Source organism: Colias eurytheme, chromosome 11, assembly GCF_061535395.1.
Source record: "Colias eurytheme isolate Ceu_HAF_F1 chromosome 11, ilColEury1 Martin Lab GWU primary, whole genome shotgun sequence".
Classification (NCBI taxonomy): Eukaryota; Metazoa; Arthropoda; class Insecta; order Lepidoptera; family Pieridae; genus Colias; species Colias eurytheme.
In genome coordinates, this window is record NC_142990.1 from 5,448,739 (window position 1) to 5,471,060 (window position 22,322).

At 34.4% G+C, this 22,322-nt stretch overlaps 1 protein-coding gene across 1 annotated transcript; it reads right to left on the reverse strand.

Moving 5' to 3' along the window:
• Positions 1-160: 160 nt before the first annotated feature.
• LOC149904574 (uncharacterized) lies at positions 161-21,326 on the reverse strand. Its single transcript, XM_090107385.1, has 11 exons — positions 21,161-21,326; positions 5,518-5,639; positions 5,183-5,291; positions 4,363-4,475; positions 3,655-3,767; positions 3,436-3,514; positions 3,162-3,292; positions 2,721-2,834; positions 2,301-2,449; positions 1,670-1,776; positions 161-1,198 (listed from the first exon to the last, which is right to left on the reverse strand). The coding sequence occupies exons 1-11, from the start codon at positions 21,221-21,223 to the stop codon at positions 1,111-1,113; spliced, it is 1,188 nt and encodes a 395-aa protein (XP_089963511.1). The 5' UTR covers positions 21,224-21,326; the 3' UTR covers positions 161-1,110.
• Positions 21,327-22,322: the final 996 nt, after the last annotated feature.

The following is a 22,322-nucleotide window of genomic DNA, read 5'->3' on the forward strand; positions in this document are numbered from 1 at the left end:
ATTTTTGTTGTATTGTGAGATATGGATATCAGAAAAAACGGGACCAAGATCAGAAGAAGATCTATTGATTTTTCCTCTTGTAAACATTGAAGAAGAAACGTCGAATAAAATATTATAGAAAGAGTAAATTTGGAAAAAGGAAATTAAAATAAATACAATGTTAAATTGTTAAAATTTATATTTATTATGAGATACTCCAAATCACATTTGAATCATACCTATAATTTATTATCTACAACCGTACAAAAATACACTATTAACACAAAGGACGGAATCTTTTTGAGCATACAATAAAAACTTGACTTTATAAAGAAGGCAAGTTTACTCTGCCCTCTCAATAATATATTTTTACCTATATGGTTATCATATTGTAGTAGCCCATTAGGCAAGTATTTACAGTTAATACTGTTATCATTCTTTACACTAAATTCACATTTATTTTGACGTCATTTACACTTTAACACTACACATAATATACATATAATTAATTGCAATACAATTAGTTCGTGCGTTTTCATTACATGACTCTTACACTTAAAATAATTCTAAAGTTGAACATGTTAAGGCACCTTACATTTATTAAATTAGCTGCAATTCGCAAAACATTAATTGAGAACAAACATATTAAATTTAATGTCTCGTCCTTTCAAAATAAAATGCGCCCAATCCTGGTCTTAATTTCTTTTAGGTTAAATTTTTGAGTTCCAATCATTTTAAGACAGGTGCTTCATAGAACAAGTTCGTAATTTTAATTCTTAGAAGCCAGGTACTCAAAACTTTTTAAATTCATTTGATCGTAATATTTTATTGGTATTAAAGAGGGTCGAATTATTTATAACTATAGTTTGTTATTTCATTCTTATATCTAACAGTTTTCGGTTCGTTGTGCTACAGAATAAGGAAGTCATATTTAATAGTAAAGGAAAAAGTTTAGTTTCGTGTGTATGATTAAAAAATGGCACATTTACTGAAATGACAAGAAGGTATATGCAACATTGCATATTAAATAAAAAGGTTGATCACAGTATACCTATAAGTTGGTCCCGAGATATGTCACAAGAACTGATCCGCATATCCTAAAATTCATTTTATTAATATTGGGTAGATTATTTAATGTCTACTACGATGCATGCCAGAGTGTCGACTGCCGGGGCGCGATTGAACTATCGCGTAGTGGTCGCTGTTATCAGATACCGATCTGAAAAATAAACATTTTAACGTTATTTATAGTTTCGAGCTATTTCTATTAATTGTAGTTTAACGTTACGTTTAAAACTATATGAAATGTTATTTACGACATTAACGTGCTTATATATTAGGTATTCAACAGACAGATAAACAGTATAACAGGAACAAAGTGATAAAATGAATAGTGGGGTTCAATATTAATAAATTAATAGTATCTAATACATAAAATAAAATTTACATCGTGGTTTTATAATACGTTATCCATCCACACATAGTAATATGAGCTTACACCTGAATTCCCAAACATACAACACATAGACTACTTTTCTTGGAAAAAGAAACAGAAAGTATTTGTCTTGGATATAATCAACTAAATACTACTATAGTACTATAGTTTTAGAATTCAGACGAAGACAATATTATATATATTACGTTACAAGTTTTACACAGAACAAAAAAATGAATGTTATATGAGTGTTACCTCGCAGAATGTATAGTAGAGGAGGGATACCGACTGCCATACTGGCTTCCATGCCAGCTGCGGTAAGGGTCATAGTCCTCTACAACTGACGGGTCCTTTTCTATTACCTGTGCGTAAATGAATATGGCATTACACCTGCTATCCGTATAATCAAGGCAGCAGATATATTGGAATCTCCTTCACAGACTAGGTACCGATGTAGTAAAGTTGTAAACTAGGTACGGCCTTGAATATAAGTGGGGAAAAAAATTGTGCAATGATCATGCCGTGATCACAAATGAGTTGGTATGTTAGTTACAATAATATACATGTATTATTTCACACATTAATTCACACATGAATTGAGTCAAATTATGAAAAAATCGTTTAAGATTATATTTATTCGGTTCACCTTTAAGTTTTAAACTATTTAATATGCCATCAGTAAAAAACATTCAGATAAGACGTTACTTATGAGAAGTATACAATCATCATTCCTACGCTCAAGATCACAACGAATTATTAACATAAGAAAACTTTTTGAAACTTTTCTGCAAGCTGTTGCTTACTTCTAGTTAGTTCAACAAGATTTTTTCAACTCCATATCAAATTACATACTTTAAATTTAATTATCAAGAAACCCATCACTTACATCAGTCCTAGCGCATGAGCACGTCATGGCGGTGCAGAGGAAGCAGTTAATGAGCAGCATCACGACGAACATGACGCCCAGCGCGATAGCCAAGTATAGCAGCCAGAGAGGATGGACTCCTGCGCTGTCTACACACGCGAGTGCAGCAACTGAAATTGAATTTTTAAATGCTTATACCTAGTTAGTATTATTTTTTTTTGGTTGTAGGATTAGAATTTGCGTTTGGGGCTTGGATCTCTATTTTTGATTAATATAAACAATTCTAGTATAAGGGTTAGGCTTGATTTCTTCAAATGGCTATTACGTTTACGTTTGACAATATTTCGTTCGACGGTCAAGGTAGATTGAAAATATTGTAATAAAATTTAGTATGAAGTTATTCTTACTATTAAAATCTAAAATATAATGTTATATAGTTACCTGCACTGTCGTTAGGATCAAGTACAAAAACTCCAGTCGAAGCTGTGACAGTGCCTTCTTCGTCTGTTGGTTCAGCGCCACCCTCAGTGGTACAATCTACCGTGGCACATGTTCCTGAAAAATGGCGATTACGAACTTAGTAAAATTGAGTGTCAGAGAGTAGTGTGTAATTTAATTAAAATTTGAAGGAATAATATGAGGAATATAGTACGATGAATTATATTTATCGTATCTAATAATTATACTTCTTCTAAATACCTATTCATAATGAGATATTCACGTGGAAGACAAAAATCCTATATTCAAAAATATCATGTATCATTTACAAATTCCCATACCTAGGTATTTTATAATTGCTACCATACTTTTTTATCTGTAGATATTTCGATTTGAATTCTATTTTATCTATCATTATTATCTCCGTCGTTAACTAGAACATACCTTTACAAATTCCTATATCACACTGCAGATTTATTTGTGAAGAATCAGAAAACCGGAACATAGAGGCAATGGCTAACTCTGCACTATTCGCATCCGATTTTGTGACCAAAGACTGCTGTTTTACTGGACACCTGTAATCAGATTCGATTAATTTAGTATTTCAATATGAAATTATTGATGGATGGATTTATAATAGCTGTATCTTATAATAAATAGGTATGTATAAATACGTAGATATTTATTATATTAATTACTAATGTAATTAGTTCTTTACCCTCTTTTGTCTAGAAGATCTACAGTATTGTTGCGCATATTAAAAGCAAAACAACTCTTCATTCGAATTCCATGAGTCCCTGAAAAAGATAAAACAAATTGAATAAAATATAATAGAAAATTATTCCTTAAACTTTACTATAAGGAGTTATTTAAAAAACTGCGTTGATAATATTCTTGCTGACAATATAATTAAATTTCTGTAAGTGGCAGTGCTTACCGTCAGGTTTACTCATTTCAGCTCGGAGGGTGTAAGGCATTCCATAAGCTGCATTTAACACTTTACGTCCCTCGGAATTCAATAGACGTAACGATACAAGGGACGTTTCGTTTCTGAAAATTGAATAAAATTATTTTTTAATGAAAAAATGAAGTATTTTATGTTCGGCCACAAGCTGCAGTTGCACATAATAAGCAAGTTGTCACATAATAAAATATGTAATATCTACTTTTAAGTAATTCACAATTGTGGATTAAAATATTATATGAATAGGAGTAAGTATACCCTTCCCTCATTGCAGTTGCCTCTACATAAACCCGTAATTCAATGAATGGAATGACTTGATTGTTATCAATGCAATTTACGATCAAATTGTTCAAGTTTTTGTGGTCACTGAATCTATTACTCATCATGTACTGCAAATACACTTCTTGTGGACTATGGATCTGTTAGTCATAGCCAACTGATGATGACAGATGGTAAAAATAATATGCAAGTGCAAACACACTTGAATTATGTTATTCCATCTAGAGGAGAATCTCTTAAAGAACTTAATGACTGAAGTGTCGTCAACGAGGACATCAGTATTTCTAGAATGTAATTCCGGGATAGCGCGTGCCATTTAGCAGTGCTAATGATAAGTTGGAATTGAAGCAAATTACAAGGTAAAAATGTTAAGTAACCTGTACTGTATATAATACTGTTTACCTTGCATTTCTGAAGCCGGCCTTGCCGCACGTGATTACGTAGAATTTGTCATCTGCAAGCTCTAATGTTCTGTGCACTCGGACAGCAAGAGGCAGCGAACGCTCGTCGGTGCGCTGGAATTTTATATCAAATATTTTTAAGTATGCTATAATGTTTAAAAATTAATGATTGTTGACGTCTGCTTAATTTTGTATGTGATAAGATATTATTTTCATTTTGGAAGAAACACAATCACAGGTGATACTTACGAATGATCGCAGTAGGAACTGGTTTTATTTGGTGTGTGTATTTTTAATATTATGGACCTTTAAAGGCTGGGTGTACATTTTTTATGTACCCATTTATCTATGCATCCATAAACCTATTTGTAGGGAATGAATATGTAGAGATAATGTGCATTTTAATGGCGATTCAAGGCTGTATGGGTGACGCATTTAAATATCTGTTTAAAATTTATGTATGCACGTATGGTGCATTGTGATCATTTTTTCCATTGTGTATTAGCGGTTATGTAAATAACAATCATGCTATAAATAAAATGGAGATTAGCACGTTTATGTGTTATTGCATTTCGATGCGTTCCTAGCTTGTGAAGTGCATTATTCTAGATTGTTCTTCCATATTTCAAGTAGTAATCTTATATCCTAGTCGTAAATCTACAGGACCCATAAGCTTTATATGAGAACACTAACGTTCACCTTCAACACACATACATAACACATAACTTATCAAATAAATGATGCAATCGTGTTTGTGTTTCTCCAGAATTTTCGCTTTTTAATTTATAAAATTAGATTTTTACAAAGTATATGTAACTTACATTATTCCAGTACACTCCACAATAGTCTGGTGAGCCTTTTACAGCGTTGAGGTTTATGTCGAAGCTAAGAGATTCGCTCCCGTTGCCCATCGCCATACATGGAGGAGTCCTTTAATAAAATAATACGAGATTTTAATAAGTTTATGAGTAATGAAAGTAAAATATATATTAAATATTAATTAATATAAAATCCATTACAAGTTATCAACAAGATATGTTTTTACTTTTATTTCATTAGCTTACTGCATTTCTGCATGCGTCTCTTACAAAATATTGTCATATATATTTTCTCATCTATTCGTACTATAAACTACTGTAATAAAACACTTTACTACCTGTATTCTCGAGCGTGTGTCACCCCATTGAAAGGCTGGGTGAAGTTGATTCGAATGGACATAACTCCACTTTTGCATGTTGCGGTCACCACAGGTGAAAAGTCTCCACTGCTTTCTGTGTTCTGAAATGGATAATAATTGGTCTATTAATATAATTGCACAATATTAAAATTATATTCATCATATCGAGAGACAGACCCACAGACAAACTGCATGTGCAGTTTTGTGGGACTTAGACTTAAGTTATTGTAATAATTTGTAAGAATAATTTCAATAAATGAAATAATAATAAATAGTCTTCGAGTCGTTTATTGGTAAGCACACAAAATCCTCATTTTAAAAGGATGTTTGGTATGTACGATGCAAAAAATTGCAGGTTCATAAATAAAGATTACAAATTACATTTATGATCATTCCTGTGAATGATTAGTTTTTTTATGGTTGTATAATCTTAGACCGGAAAACCCCACAGCTACAGTTGTATTTTTATCAGAGCTATGCATAATATCCGGTGTGGAAAATACGCATAATAAATAATAATTATAGTTAATACTTGGAGTAGATTTATTGCCATAAAATAATTGACCATTGTAAACTCAATACGAATAACATGGGCGAGGGTCTTGGACACAAAAGCAATAAGAGAGAGGGTCCTTGAGTCGATTACTAAAATTTCATGTACTTGAAACTTCCTATGTTCATTTAAGTTTATAGAACGCTTTATTTAGTAGGCGTTACAAAAGCTTTTTTATCCCATTTTTTTATGACGAACCTGACTCTACCTAGCATGTTAATCGAATCAATTGATTTTAATAATTAAAAGTCTAGTCACATCGTTTTCTTTATCAGTAAGTACATTGTCATTTATATCACTTGCTAACTATTGGAGTACATTTCACGAATGTCAAACTAAAACTTAGTTTATCTATTAACTACGAGTATAGTATTATATTATGGTCTACCGTAATTCGAAGTGCCTGAGTTTGTTCTGGCAATTCCTTGTATTACCTATATCCTAAAGTTGCTCTTTCACGCAAAAAGTATTGAACCCATAGAGTTTCTGTGATCTGTGATTGAACCGGTTTGTTTGAGATTTGGTGGGCAGACAGACAACGTTCTGGAATAACATAAAAGCTACATTGCATACCGCGAAACACGTGCACGCACTTTTGTACTGAAGTTGTTTGGCGAAACAAAACTGTCTGAAGAGTTATAATTTACTAACCTATTTTATATTAATTGTTTAAGTAACTTTAACTATTTCGCAAAAGGGAAAATGTAACTCACAAATATCGTTCAGATGTTAGTTTCTGTCCAATTCTAGGGTCATGTCCTAAGGGTGACCGGCGCTCACGATTCTATCGGCCCGACCTACTCTGATATCTGCCTCACATATCGGACGGCTATCATTATCTTTCTGTGTATGGTGTTCGAAAATACCAAGAAATTTCCAAGTATGTCTATTTTTGTATGTGTACAGATATTTCTTGAGGTATTTTACTCGACTATAATATGATTTTACCAATATTATTGTAAATACTTATAATATATCTAATTTAACGATTCTGAAATGTGGGATATCTGTTTATAACTTTAGTTATTACATCGTATGAATAAACATTAACAATTAACTCCTGATAACTATTTTTAATTGGAATTTGATTATTTATTGATCACCAGTAGATGCCTAATCATTAACAGTTAGATATGTTAATACTGCTATTATTTTTATATAATAAAGTATCTAATGGTTCAGTCAAAATTACTTTTCCTATTTTAAACCTGTAATTATAAATGTAGAGTCTCCCAAATTCTACGTAGGTTATCTCTATGTAATAATCTTCTCGTCTTTATAATGTTTCATGAATATTAATCATTTAAGAATCCATTGAAAGCATGAAGTATATCAATCATCCTTTGATAAAACATGCGATGAAATAAGTAAATCTCTACGTATCAAATAATAGATAAATGCAATACGTTTATTGTGGCCACAGCAATTCTTAGAAGCCAATGTCCGTTCACTTTTGAATAGGCTTCAAGATAAATCTTAGTACTTTAATATGTACTGCGGCTGAGTTTGCGACGGATTGTCAATATATGGGAATGTACCGCCATGCATAGGGTTGAGGTCAACGCACGCTTGACCACTTCGTTGCACGACGACTTGTTGGTATTGTTGAATATGCTTGAACCTTTCAACACTCACACAAACTTATTATAAGCACAGTATAAGCTTTATGGGGTCAAGGGCATATTTCGTCTATATATCATGAAACTGGATATATGGATCTTAATGTATCTTCTTAATTATAATCCAAATATCTTATTTCAAGACTGACATTTCTTGTATAAGTAATTCAAGAAGTAATTGTATATTGTGTGCTAATGAGATGTCATAGAAAATTGTTTCACATTAGAAATTCGTGAAAAGAAGGTTGAAAATACCAAAATCAACATTGTTGTATCTTTTTTCAAATAATTGTACTAGTATCTAATATTATGTATCAGCACATTAAATCTGCGTTACAAGATTGCTTTCAACGATAGTCATCTCAGTTACTTAACCTATTTCGATAATAAAGTACGCCTCTTACATTAAGGATAGAGTGAAAAATAATTATTAGAAGATTTCCGGAAAGCCGATAAAGGTTGAATCCGTTATGAAGATCTCTTTAATTTTGTACAGTAGTAATTTCGGCATGGGTAATTGTAACGGCCTACATTCTTTTCATTCAATGTTCCAGCACATAGATTGTTTTGTTATTTTTACAGTTATCGTCGAATATGGCATTGCGATGCAATTTTATTTGTTGAAATGTTTTAAATAAAGTTAATACATACATTTATGTACAGCTTCATACATCATATATTATCGTAAGTTGATGAAGATTTACAAAAGTAGATATGATGGAAATCTTTCAATGAAAAAGTCAATTATGAGATTCATATAAAAATTATTTTTGTCATTATAATATACATTTTATATTGTTATGAATTTATTTGTTTCAATTTTCTATATATGAAAGAATTACAAACAGGCAACCCTTTCTCTACCAATCTGCTGACACAACTCGTCGATCTCTTTTTTTGCAAATGCGGTAAATTATAATATAATAATATGCAAGTAAAGTTAAAAAATAATTTAATTTTCCACATTTTGATTACCACTATCCAAATAACAAACTTTATATATTAGCTTTAGGTTTAAATTTAAATCCAAAACCTTGAATGGCAATATGCCTTTCGTTTTAAAGATACTAAAATTATTCAAAATGTGGTTACATTTTATCCTAGAGCTTTTGATATCTGCGCTGAACTAGTTTTCGTGTAGCCAACGTCGTTTTACTTATCTTTTAGTCTTATTTTCAAACAATAGTTATATTATTAAACATTGTATGTAGTCACCGCAAACATGGTCGCATAATAACCTGTACCCATTTTGAAACATTACATAAGGCGAAAGATCTTTATCCCAATATGTATCGCGGTTTGATGTAACCAGTGGGCCAACCGGTTCGAATGGCCCCAATATTTACGGCAATTCAAGTTATGTTATACCATTGGGCCTAACAGTAGATTATAGTAATCCGTAAAATAATATCGTAGCTATTTATAGTCGAGCTTTCAATGCGTAGCATTCGCAAGCTTTCAATATTATTAATTCTTACAGGAAAAATAAAGAAAGGTAATTATGTGAAAACAAATACAATCGCGATAGATTCCGAGTGACAATCATGTTCCATTACAGACCGATTTAAAGCAAATTGGTAATGTGTTTATTGTTGTCTGTCATTTGTTATTTCCCATGGACATATTGTTAGAATTGCGAAGCTCTATTACACTGGGGTAGATCCCTTTAAAAATAATAAAAAGTGCAAAAAAATCGCAGTCGGATGAAACCCATTAGAAAAGGAGGGGAATATGATGAAAATTAAAGGAAAAATAAATTACGGTCAATCCGAGTTCGGGAAGTGGGAGGGGGGAGCTTTTAAGAGAAAAAAATGGTTTCTATAAATTTATAAAGAATAGAAAAAATTCGATCACGAGGCGGGACTCGAACCCGCATCCTTCGCGCCATTCCGGGGCGGATGCCTCACCAACTCAGCCACTCGTGACCCGCCCAAGTGATCGAATTTATTCTATTCTTTCAGTTTTATGTGTCTGAAGGGACACACCGCGCGCCATCTATTGAGATGATTAACAACCATTTCAACCATTATCAAGCACTTTTCAGTGAATACAATATTGTAACGATGGAACACGACCTTTTTTGTTGAATTTATATTTTTGGTTTTATGCATTCAAATGCTTTATAAATATAAATTTATAAAGAATAGAAAAAATTCGATCACGAGGCGGGACTCGAACCCGCATCCTTCGCGCCATTCCGGGGCGGATGCCTCACCAACTCAGCCACTCGTGACCCGCCCAAGTGATCGAATTTATTCTATTCTTTCAGTTTTATGTGTCTGAAGGGACACACCGCGCGCCATCTATTGAGATGATTAACAACCATTTCAACCAATATGAAGCACTTTTCAGTGAATACAATATTGTAACGATGGAACACGACCTTTTTTGTTGAATTTATATTTTTGGTTTTATGCATTCAAATGCTTTATAAATATAAATTTATAAAGAATAGAAAAAATTCGATCACGAGGCGGGACTCGAACCCGCATCCTTCGCGCCATTCCGGGGCGGATGCCTCACCAACTCAGCCACTCGTGACCCGCCCAAGTGATCGAATTTATTCTATTCTTTCAGTTTTATGTGTCTGAAGGGACACACCGCGCGCCATCTATTGAGATGATTAACAACCATTTCAACCAATATGAAGCACTTTTCAGTGAATACAATATTGTAACGATGGAACACGACCTTTTTTGTTGAATTTATATTTTTGGTTTTATGCATTCAAATGCTTTATAAATATAAATTTATAAAGAATAGAAAAAATTCGATCACGAGGCGGGACTCGAACCCGCATCCTTCGCGCCATTCCGGGGCGGATGCCTCACCAACTCAGCCACTCGTGACCCGCCCAAGTGATCGAATTTATTCTATTCTTTCAGTTTTATGTGTCTGAAGGGACACACCGCGCGCCATCTATTGAGATGATTAACAACCATTTCAACCAATATGAAGCACTTTTCAGTGAATACAATATTGTAACGATGGAACACGACCTTTTTTGTTGAATTTATATTTTTGGTTTTATGCATTCAAATGCTTTATAAATATAAATTTATAAAGAATAGAAAAAATTCGATCACGAGGCGGGACTCGAACCCGCATCCTTCGCGCCATTCCGGGGCGGATGCCTCACCAACTCAGCCACTCGTGACCCGCCCAAGTGATCGAATTTATTCTATTCTTTCAGTTTTATGTGTCTGAAGGGACACACCGCGCGCCATCTATTGAGATGATTAACAACCATTTCAACCAATATGAAGCACTTTTCAGTGAATACAATATTGTAACGATGGAACACGACCTTTTTTGTTGAATTTATATTTTTGGTTTTATGCATTCAAATGCTTTATAAATATAAATTTATAAAGAATAGAAAAAATTCGATCACGAGGCGGGACTCGAACCCGCATCCTTCGCGCCATTCCGGGGCGGATGCCTCACCAACTCAGCCACTCGTGACCCGCCCAAGTGATCGAATTTATTCTATTCTTTCAGTTTTATGTGTCTGAAGGGACACACCGCGCGCCATCTATTGAGATGATTAACAACCATTTCAACCAATATGAAGCACTTTTCAGTGAATACAATATTGTAACGATGGAACACGACCTTTTTTGTTGAATTTATATTTTTGGTTTTATGCATTCAAAAAAATAAAACCAAAAATATAAATTCAACAAAAAAGGTCGTGTTCCATCGTTACAATATTGTATTCACTGAAAAGTGCTTCATATTGGTTGAAATGGTTGTTAATCATCTCAATAGATGGCGCGCGGTGTGTCCCTTCAGACACATAAAACTGAAAGAATAGAATAAATTCGATCACTTGGGCGGGTCACGAGTGGCTGAGTTGGTGAGGCATCCGCCCCGGAATGGCGCGAAGGATGCGGGTTCGAGTCCCGCCTCGTGATCGAATTTTTTCTATTCTTTATAAATTTATATTTATAAAGCATTTGAATGCATAAAACCAAAAATATAAATTCAAAAATGGTTTCTCTCGAGTTCTCGACTCGAACTACAAGTCCTACGGAAAAAAGTTCAATGGCAAAGTTGTAGGTAATAAAAAAATCTACAACTTTTGTATTGACAATTTTTTCACATAACCTCAAAATTTAGGTGAAAAATTCAAAAAACCAAGTTTTTGGTTTTTTAATTTTAACTACTTCAAAATTTTTTTTTTCTACGACATTTGGTAAAAACTTGCTTTATTATGTCTCAAATACACTGTAATTTATTTGATTGAAAATATTTATTTTTTCGCCTTATTTTGAATTAATACAAAAAAAACAACCTAATTTTCAATCGAAAAGTCACCCGTCAAAATATCAGCTTTTTTCAAAAACTTTGAGATCCTTTTATTCATCAAAATCTCTACTTTTATATGGTGTAAAAAAAATAAACCTTACCATAGTAAATGTTCTCAGGAAATGCTTACAAACAGTGTCATAATTAGCTTTTACTAAATCAGGCACACTTCTCGAGCTCTATATCTTCTCTTGTATCGGCTTTTCGGTAATATTTCAAAAGAAATAAAATTATCTGTTCTAAGTATAATATTTTACAGCATATTCAAAAGCAAAATGATGTCGATAAAACATTTCAGGTAGTTTGAGAAGTGTGCCTGATTTAGTAAAAGCTCATTTTCACACTGTTTGTATGCATTTTCTGAGAACATTTACTATGGTAATGTTTATTTTTTTTACACCATATGAAAGTAGAGATTTCAATGAATAAAAGGCTCCCCAAGTTTTTGAAAAAAGCTGATATTTTGACGGGTGACTTTTCGATTGAAAATTAGGTTGTTTTTTTGGTATTAATTCAAAATAAGGCGAAAAAATAAATATTTTCAGTCAAATAAATTACAGTGTATTTGGGACATAATAAAGCAAGTTTCCACCAAATTTTGTAGAAAAAAAATAAATTTTGAAGTAGATAAAAATAAAAAACCAAAAACTTGGTTTTTTGAATTTTTCACCTAAATTTTGAGGTTATGTGAAAAAATTGTCAATACAAAAGTTGTAGATCTTTTTATTATCTATAACTTTGCCATTGAACTTTTTTCCGTAGGACTTGTAGTTTTGTCGGAAATCAAGAGAAACCATTTTTTTCTCTTAAAAGCTCCCCCCTCCCTTTTCCCGAACTCGGATTGACCGTAATTTATTTTTCCTTTAATTTTCATCATATTCCCCTCCTTTTCTAATGGGTTTCATCCGACTGCGATTTTTTTTTGTTTCAAAAATTATCTACTCTAGTCTATATGTAGAAAAATAGGAAGTGATTAGCTATGATTACCACGTACTGATAGGCGTCACTAATCGTATGTCTTTCGTCACTTAATGTAAGTTGTAGGCCAAATTGATGTTTGGCGTAAATAATTGGCGTATTAACGATTACAATGTAAACATTTATGTTTCCACACAGCTTGTTTTTGCTTCCTTATCTTATGTGCCTACACAATTTATAAAAAAGACATTGAATTCTGTAATAGTTACTTATTGTGCATTCTAATTTTCACTTCAGTGCATCATTATAACCATCTTTTTAAAAAGTTGATACAATATAAAAAATGCTCATAAATATTATGATAACTAGTTGTTCCTATAACCAAATTAGCAACAAACTATATTTTCAAACAAACGAAAATTTTCATTTTTTATTTATACAAAATAATATAAGTAAAGCAAATTATTCAATTTACCCAATTATAAATTATAATTACATCATTTTAAATGATATTATTTTTAATTCTAGACATGTGTATAGATTCTACATTTTTTATTTTGGCTAATAGGATAACATTTAATTTGTCAAGGCTGTCGTGTATTTAACGTGTCAAATGCAGACAATGAGTTACAGTCATGCCTGCAAATCAGATACTTTACCTTGTACAATGCTACTTTGGTTATGGTATGAGGTAAGCTACGGTCCTGGACGTGAAGACAAAGCTAAACGTTCTTACAGATACGTGTATTGTAAGAAGAATATTTTACTAGGCTTCACAGTAGTCGCGAGGTAAATAATAACAACACCAAATTGAAAAAGCTTCTTACTACTTACCTACATATTTAATGCTAGAAATATAATCGTGAGTTATATATTAGACTCATTCAATTCATTTCTTTATTAATATACTGTGTTTCCACGCATAAATTTATTCCTCAGAGGTAAATGGACCTATTCGTGTAAGTGCCAAGTGAGTAGGCGAGGCTTTTAGTGATCTAATAAAGTCACGATTTTCAAACTAATAAAAACATGTGAACTGGTGTTTTTATTGAGAGATAGTAAAATTTGGAGGTAAAATTGAGAGGTAGCTGATATTGTCCGTTTACGTATTCAACATATTAAAATGAATTTATTATTCTATATTGCAGCCTTGCTAAAACAATAAACTATAAAGTTGCCTTGATTCAGTCGGACATAGTCATTTCGACTACTACAGCTACATTAATTCTCCTTAAAATTTATAATCTCGGAAATTACTATCAATTTTACTGCTGCATTATGATACGATGATGACCCTAACGATTGTTGCTGCTAATGTTATTCTTGTCCTTGCAAACCGCCGAATTGCGAAACATCTGATAGCAAAAGATGATGTTACTTTTAACATAATAAAGAGTTACTCGAGGTGCAACTTCGCTATTTCCGTAGAGCTAGTTATCATTGCACGATCGACGGTAACAATCAGAGCGTTTCATTCGCTCTTAACAGCAGGAAATCTATGAAGTAAATGCAGCTGGCTTTACGTTATATACCCGTATTAGATGCCACTTTGCATAATGCATTCCTATTTGCACACATCAATTTATTCTATGTGGTTCTAATGGTACTGTAGTTCGGTGAATTATATTAATTAACAATCCGAGCTAACGTGATAAACATTGACAATTCAATGGGATGATGATAGAAATCATACAATTTATCCTCCTGTGTAGGTAATAGAATATTTTAATATTATGATATTAACATTAACTAAACTGACTGGTGAAATAATACCTAAAATTACTATCATTATCAATGACTAGTAAGTATCTATATATATAAATCTCAAACCACTGGACGTATCGGGCTGAAATTTGGCAGGCAGGTAGATGTTAGGACGTAAGCATCCGCTAAGAAAGGATTTCCCGAAATTCTTGCGGGAACGGGGAAAAACGGGGATGCACGAACAAAGTCGTGGGCGGAAGTTAGTAATACCTACATAAATACCGTCTCCATGTGTTCTTGGTACATTAATTAATAATACTTTAATGACCCTGACCTGTGCGCTGATGTGTAAAGGCCAAAAATTGTATGCATTAATTTTATGTACTTATTATATAAACCCTGATGTATTTCTCTTCATTATTACCTACAGACCCTGAAGTTATAATTGTATCTTTAATAAAATATTTTATAATGTAAATATACCAACAAAATTAAACAAAATATTACAATGAGAATGAAATATTACCCAATCGTAAAGATTAACATACCTATAATATAATTAACCTACTTATAATATAGAGCTATTCATTAGCTATTGTTCGAATAACTGTAAAATAATATAAATTAACTTTAATAAGTTAAAGTCGCCTTGTAGTATGTGAAGTTAATACTTATGGATAAATATTAAACGGTTTCTCTTGCAAATAACTACATATTTTGATAATTTTATTATGAAACGTGCCAAAGTTGAAAATAAAATTATAGCAGAAATTAACATTTTGATATAAAAAACCTTTACTTGAGCATGTGATAAATATACGCGTACAACAATTATTTTACAGAAATATCACGGAAAAGAGCGATCCAATCAGCCGTGTCCAAAGTTAGCGGACGTAATTAAAAATAACAACAATTATTTTCACATTTCCGATCGCACATAAACACGAATTCTTAATAAAGCGGTTGGCATTTGTTATTAAAAGTCATACATGTGTACTGATTCATTGTAAAGGCAGTTCCACCTACTAAGTATGCTATGTGAGTCAATGAGACTTGACTCACGGTTGGTTTCCATGAATGATAGTATAACGAATATTTGTCAATTGAATATTAATAATCTTTATCGTAAAAACTACAGATACTACACTGTATACAATACTACCCCTACTATACAACCAGCAATGCTTTAAGAAAATTTATTGGAAAATTCCGTGAATGTTTAACGATCCTGCTGTTATTTTTGGAAAAATAATTACATACTTAGATAAGTTAATAATCAAAACTGAAATTTTTGTAATGCCTGCATTAAAACAAAGTAAAATATATACGCCCAAATTTCTTTAAAAGTAGAGCGAGTCTGTCAGAAGTTATTTTTTTGGATTTTAGTTATTGTGCATTGAGGTTAAGAATCTTTACAAATTGTAAAAAAAATATGATAATAAATACCAAAATATTCGGTACTTCTTGAGAAGCGAGTATTAATTCAAGGATTTCTAGTCGAAAAATAAAACCAAAGTTTAGTTTATATTGATTTTGCGAAAAGTAGAGTCGAGTCGAGTGGGATGTAAGGGAGCAAAATAACATCTTTGTGCTCCAAATGTCAACCTCACCTTCACGTGGTACATCCTGTTGAACAACGGACGAGGCTCTGACGACCGGATGATGGCGGTATAACCATCCAAAAACGGCATAGCTAAATACAATAAGCCGGTAATGGGCAGCAGCATCACCGGTGGGAAAAGGCTATGCTCTGCGGTCGCCAACCCGCATGCCCAGCGTGGCGACTATGGGCATTAACCTCCAATGGCTAGTCAAATTCAACCACGGCCCCCAGTTCCCGGTAGTTCTACTATTCCCGGCTACGGCGGCGGTCGTGGTAACGGTAGAACAGGGGGTGCGAAGAATCCCCGGGCTACGGTAGGCCGCCAAACACAAATGACCATTGCAACGTACAACGGACGCACGCTACGGCTTGACGAACATCTGGTTCAGCTTGAGGAAGAGTTAAGACACATTAAGTGGCATATTCTTGGGTTATGTGAAGTCCGAAGAGAGGGAGAGGATACCATAACTCTTGAATCGGGCCACATGATGTATTACAGGGAAGGAGAACGTCGTTCCGAGGGTGGAGTTGGGTTTTTGGTTAATAGAGCACTCCTCGACAATATTGTAGAAGTATCTAGTGTGTCATCTAGGGTGGCGTACCTGATACTTCGACTCACTAAGCGATATAGCCTTAAAGTTATACAGGTTTATGCACCGACATCGACATATCTGGACGAAGATGTTGAAAGTTTCTACGAAGACATCGCAAAGGCCTTACATAACACCAGAAAGGCCCATTTTAATGTTGTCATGGGGGACTTTAACGCGAAAGTAGGAGTACAGGATTGCAACGAATCTGCAATTGGGCCGCATGGTTTTGGATCGAGGAACCAAAGGGGTCATATGCTAGTCAACTTTCTCGAAAAGGAGGGCCTATTCTTGATGAATTCCTTCTTCAAGAAGAAGACTCATAGGAAGTGGACATGGCGGAGCCCTGATGGTCAGACAAAAAATGAAATCGACTTCATCATAACAGACAAAAAGCGGATATTTAGAGATGTCTCCGTGATCACAAGGATTAAAGCCGGCAGTGATCATAGGTATCTAAGAGGCTCTCTAAATATAAATTGCAACCTTGAACGCTCTCGTTTGATGAAGTCGACACTACGACCAAACAAAATTCAAACTGACGCGGACCCCGAGTTCCAGTTAACATTGGAAAACCGCTTTGCAGCACTAGCAACCACAGACGATATTGACCAAAAACTTGAACAAATTCTGGATGTTCTTAGGCGTGAAGGAGCAACCTTCTACAAAGGAAAACGCACTAGCAGGAAGTCAAAGCTCTCGGAGGGGACTTTGGAGTTGATGAAACAACGACGTGAAAACCCACCGTTAACTTTGTCAGAACAACGGGCCCTTAATAAAAAAGTCAGCAAAATGGTACGATACGACCTGAGATGCTCCAATACCATTGCAATTAAAAAAGCAATCGAGGAAAATCGAGGTTCCAAAGTATTCGCTCGAAAACTTAATAGAAGCCACTTGACAAAGTTAACTACAACCATGGGGAGCGTCGTAACATCGAAGCCAGAGATTCTCTCGGAAGTTGAAAACTTCTATAGCCGATTATACGCGTCGCATGCACCTCAACCTAAGTCCACCAACCAAGATCCAAGAGCCACCCTGACACGACACTATACGGAAGAGCTGCCTGATATAAGTCTTCACGAGATCGAGTTGGCCCTCAAGCAACTAAAAAACGGAAAGGCCTCAGGAGAGGATGGGATAACAACGGAGCTGCTTAAAGCAGGTGGAGCTCCGATCCTTAAAGAGCTAATGCATCTTTTCAATTCCGTTCTCTTCACTGGGAGAACTCCGCAGGCGTGGAGCAAAAGTGTTGTCATACTGTTCTTCAAGAAGGGCAATAAAACACTTCTGAAAAACTATAGACCCATATCGCTTTTGAGCCACGTCTATAAGTTGTTCTCTAGGGTAATCACCAACCGCCTTGCACGCCGCCTCGATGAATTTCAGCCCCCAGAACAGGCCGGGTTCCGAAGTGGTTATAGCACCATAGACCACATCCACACAGTGCGGCAGATTGTGCAGAAGACAGAGGAGTACAATCAGCCCCTGTGCATTGCTTTTGTGGACTATGAGAAGGCTTTTGACTGCATCGAGACCTGGTCTGTTTTGGAATCCTTGCAGCGATGTCAAGTCGACTGGCGATATATCCAAGTGTTGAGATCCCTCTATGATGCCGCTACGCTAACTGTCCAAATCCAAAATCAGCAAACTAACCATATCCCTCTACAGCGAGGAGTGAGGCAGGGTGACGTTATCTCACCGAAACTGTTCACTACCGCGTTAGAGGATATGTTTAAGACGCTAAACTGGACGGATAGGGGCATAAACATCAATGGCAATAAAATCTCACACATGCGATTTGCTGATGATATCGTCATCATGGCTGAGTCGCTGCAAGAATTACAACTTATGCTGAACGACCTTGCTGAATCCTCCCAACGAATCGGTCTCCGCATGAACACCGATAAGACGAAGATCATGATCAACGAACACATTACACCGGAACCGATCACTACTCAGGGAGTCACTCTTGAAGTTGTTCCAGAATACGTATACCTAGGGCAAACGCTGAAACTAGGTAGGAACAACTTTGAGAAAGAAATCAGCAAGAGAATACAATTAGGGTGGGCAGCGTTTGGCAAACTACGTGAAGTCTTACAATCGTCAATTCCACAATGCTTAAAGACAAAAGTCTTCAATCAGTGCGTCCTACCTGTCATGACCTACGGAGCCGAGACGTGGACACTCACAGTGCGGCTAGTCCACCAACTTAAAGTCGCTCAGCGTGCTATGGAGAGAGCTATGCTCGGTATTTCTCTGCGGGATCAAATCCGAAACGAAGTCATTCGCCAGAGAACGAAGGTTACCGACATAGCTCAGAGAATTAGTACGCTGAAGTGGCAGTGGGCTGGCCACATTTGTCGCCGAACGGATAACCGTTGGGGCAAACGCGTTGTAGAGTGGAGACCGCGACTCGGCAAACGTAGTGTAGGGCGCCCTGTAGCGAGGTGGAGCGACGATATACGCAGGGTTGCTGGTACTCAATGGCGGCGTAAAGCTGAAGACCGAGCTCTATGGCGTGCCTTAGGAGAGGCCTATGTCCAACAGTGGACGGAAAAAGGCTGAAGAGAGAGAGAGAGAGAGAGAGTCGAGTTAGTATGCTCGACTACATAGACTTTTACACTTATATGCGGGCATAAAATTGTAGTTAGTTTTATATGATTGAATAGCGGTAGAGATTATTAACAGAGATAGTGTTTATTATTCAGTTTGTTTGCTAACGAATTCAATGGCAGGAGCATATTTATGAGTACATGCGTAGGCGCCGGTAGCCTTGCAGCCAACACACCGTCTTTAGCGGCATTGGCAATATTTCTGACCCTTATAAGGTATTGCTTAACTCAATATTATGATCTAATTCTACTTCTTTACCAAGAGATACTTATATAAGAAACGTTTTTTAGGCCTGTTATATTCAACTTAGAGCATGTTATGTAGGTAAAAAAAATAATTTAAGTTTTACGTGCCTAAGTTTTTGCATTATAAATTTATTTGATTTTTTAATAATTGTCTTATACATACCTACTACAAAAAAATCTCCCTCAACGACCGAATTCAAAGAATTATTGTAGTAGGTAAACACAAAACAATTCGTCGAAGAACATCCCAAAGAGGATTGTCGTGGTTTAAGAATTTATACAGCTGTGTCATAGTAAATCGTCTCATAGGATATTGACTTAAAATATTTGCGTACTACGTAAATATTGAATAAGACCTTCTTAATTCTTTATCAATTACGTAATGTCCTCGTAATGTTGACTATTTTATTTTTCCAATACGATACACTTTATTTAACATACATAAATACAGAGAAGAAAATTAAAGTAAAAGAAACATTTATATGATAAATTTCTTATATAATTGTTACAAAATTATGAATAATGTGGTTATGATAAATTTAAAATAGACACTATTAGTCATTTTAAATATGTAAATAGCATGCATGAATTATTTATGTTTACTTTTTTATGAATGAGTGCGTTACCACCATCTGCGAATGAATCTGGGTTAAGCTTGATTACGTAGTATTACATATTGTATTGCATATTTCGTAGCGTGTGTATTCTGTTAATTCACATCTTCAAAGTAAACATATCGTATAAGGAAAGGTCAAATTATTATCATTAACATTGTATTCATTTGTTACGCTTTACGCACTACTACCCTTAACTTTCACTAGTATAAAATAAAGGAAATTATGGTCGACATGCATATTGCATACATTATATTACTTTTATTTTAAATAATAAAAATTGCAAAAAAAGAAAGCAATTTCTACAAAAAAGCGGTATAACTTATAAGTTTGTCTGTTATCGGCTAACAAAAAATATGGAAAACGTCCAGACAGTATACCGGTTTGGAATCTTGAAATGCTATCTTGCTTATGAATTGTGTTAAATATTTCTTGAGTTAATTCATTTACGTCGCAAATATAGCAAAATAAATATTTTTTACTCTAGGTTTTTACTCTACATGACACAACATCCGTCATTACGTCGTGGTTTATTTACTTAACTATAGATAATACCAATTAATGACTTTATTAATTAAGTAAATTTATAGAGTTCGATAAAGTTTATTTCTTTAACTGAGAATAATGTATTTTAAATAAATTCTATTAATATATTTGACATATGTATAAATAATATGATTCACAAACTTATGGAATGAAACGATAAATTAAAAGAAGTTAATTGTAAAAGAGCGGCAATTTAAACGTAAACAATATTACTACATTCCGTCAATGAGATCATCTGTTCCCAAGGTTCAGTGCAGGGACGCGTGTAATTTAGCTGCAAGTTGCAAGTATCAATTATATTACCTGAGCGGTTACTGTCGCCAGCAGCAAGCCGGTGAAGAGACAAGTCCACATGAGGCACAGCATGTTTCACAATTAGTCACAGTTGGAGTTAACACGAACCTCACCGCGACATGGCGGCCGTTCTGGGCGCGGGGCGGAGCGACACTGCCTCTGATACCTTTGTCAGAGTAGTCTGTGGTCTGCACGCTAAGTTACGAGACCAACAAACTTACTTTCAGTGAGCGGCTGTGTCCACAACAGCGCTAATGTTGATGCTATTGTTTGAACTTAGAGTTCTTTTCCAACTGCGATGTCCCTGTGTTAAGAGAATTTTGCTTCTTATGTGTAACTTATTACTTATAGGCTAGATACTGTTATGAGTTATAACAATCTTTTTAACTGAATAGCTATATTCCACTTCTTAGATAAAAACTTTAGGTAGGTATTGTTTTTGCTCGTAACAGGATTAGTATAGAAATTTAAATCCTAATCTGATATTTTTGTTAAAATATACTATTGAATAAACTAATAGCATTTTTTTCTTATTCCCAATAAATTAATTTAAATCAGGTTTCTATAAAAATATTTTGTTCAATTAGTTCAAAGTAATTAAAATATACAGATAATATAATACTATACTAATATGCCGATAATAATTAATATTATATTCTGTTAGTGTGAACGTAGGGTCCGTAAGCACAGTTGCGTCGGCGAGCAGGCAAGCATTACGACATACGCCCCACACACGCACTTTTGCCTGCACATTAAGATCGCACACACACATACTCGCTAACAGGTAGAGGTGTAGAGCACCGGCGAATCCTTCGAAATAATGTTTATTTTTATTTTGAATTTCATTAGCAGCTATTTTAGTATCGCTGGGAGGTTTGTACAGCTTAAACTAAAGGATTTTATGTTATAGGTAAAGAAAATGCAAAAGTATCTTACTCTGGAAAATATTGTTTAAGTGCATAATGCAGTTATATTTTTAATACATATTTCGTAGGTATGTATTATTCCTTCTCATTTAATTCGTTATTTCAATTAAATATTGTTGAAAAGATGTTGGCGCCAAAGTATTATACAGGGTGTCCCACTATTGGTATACTAAGCGCGAAGGAACTTGTAGTTTTGCATACACTGATCACATAAAAAATACTTAAAAAAAAAATTGCGTCCAAAA

Coding starts and splice junctions, on each gene's coding strand:
- LOC149904574 (XM_090107385.1), bottom strand. CDS start 21,223: ATGCTGTGCCTCATGTGGACTTGTCTCTTCACCGGCTTGCTGCTGGCG. Junction 4,476..5,182: donor GTGGAGTGTACTGGAATAAT/GTAAGTTACATA, acceptor ATAAAATTCCAG/CGCACCGACGAGCGTTCGCT. Junction 1,777..2,300: donor GCTCATGCGCTAGGACTGAT/GTAAGTGATGGG, acceptor ATTTACGCACAG/GTAATAGAAAAGGACCCGTC.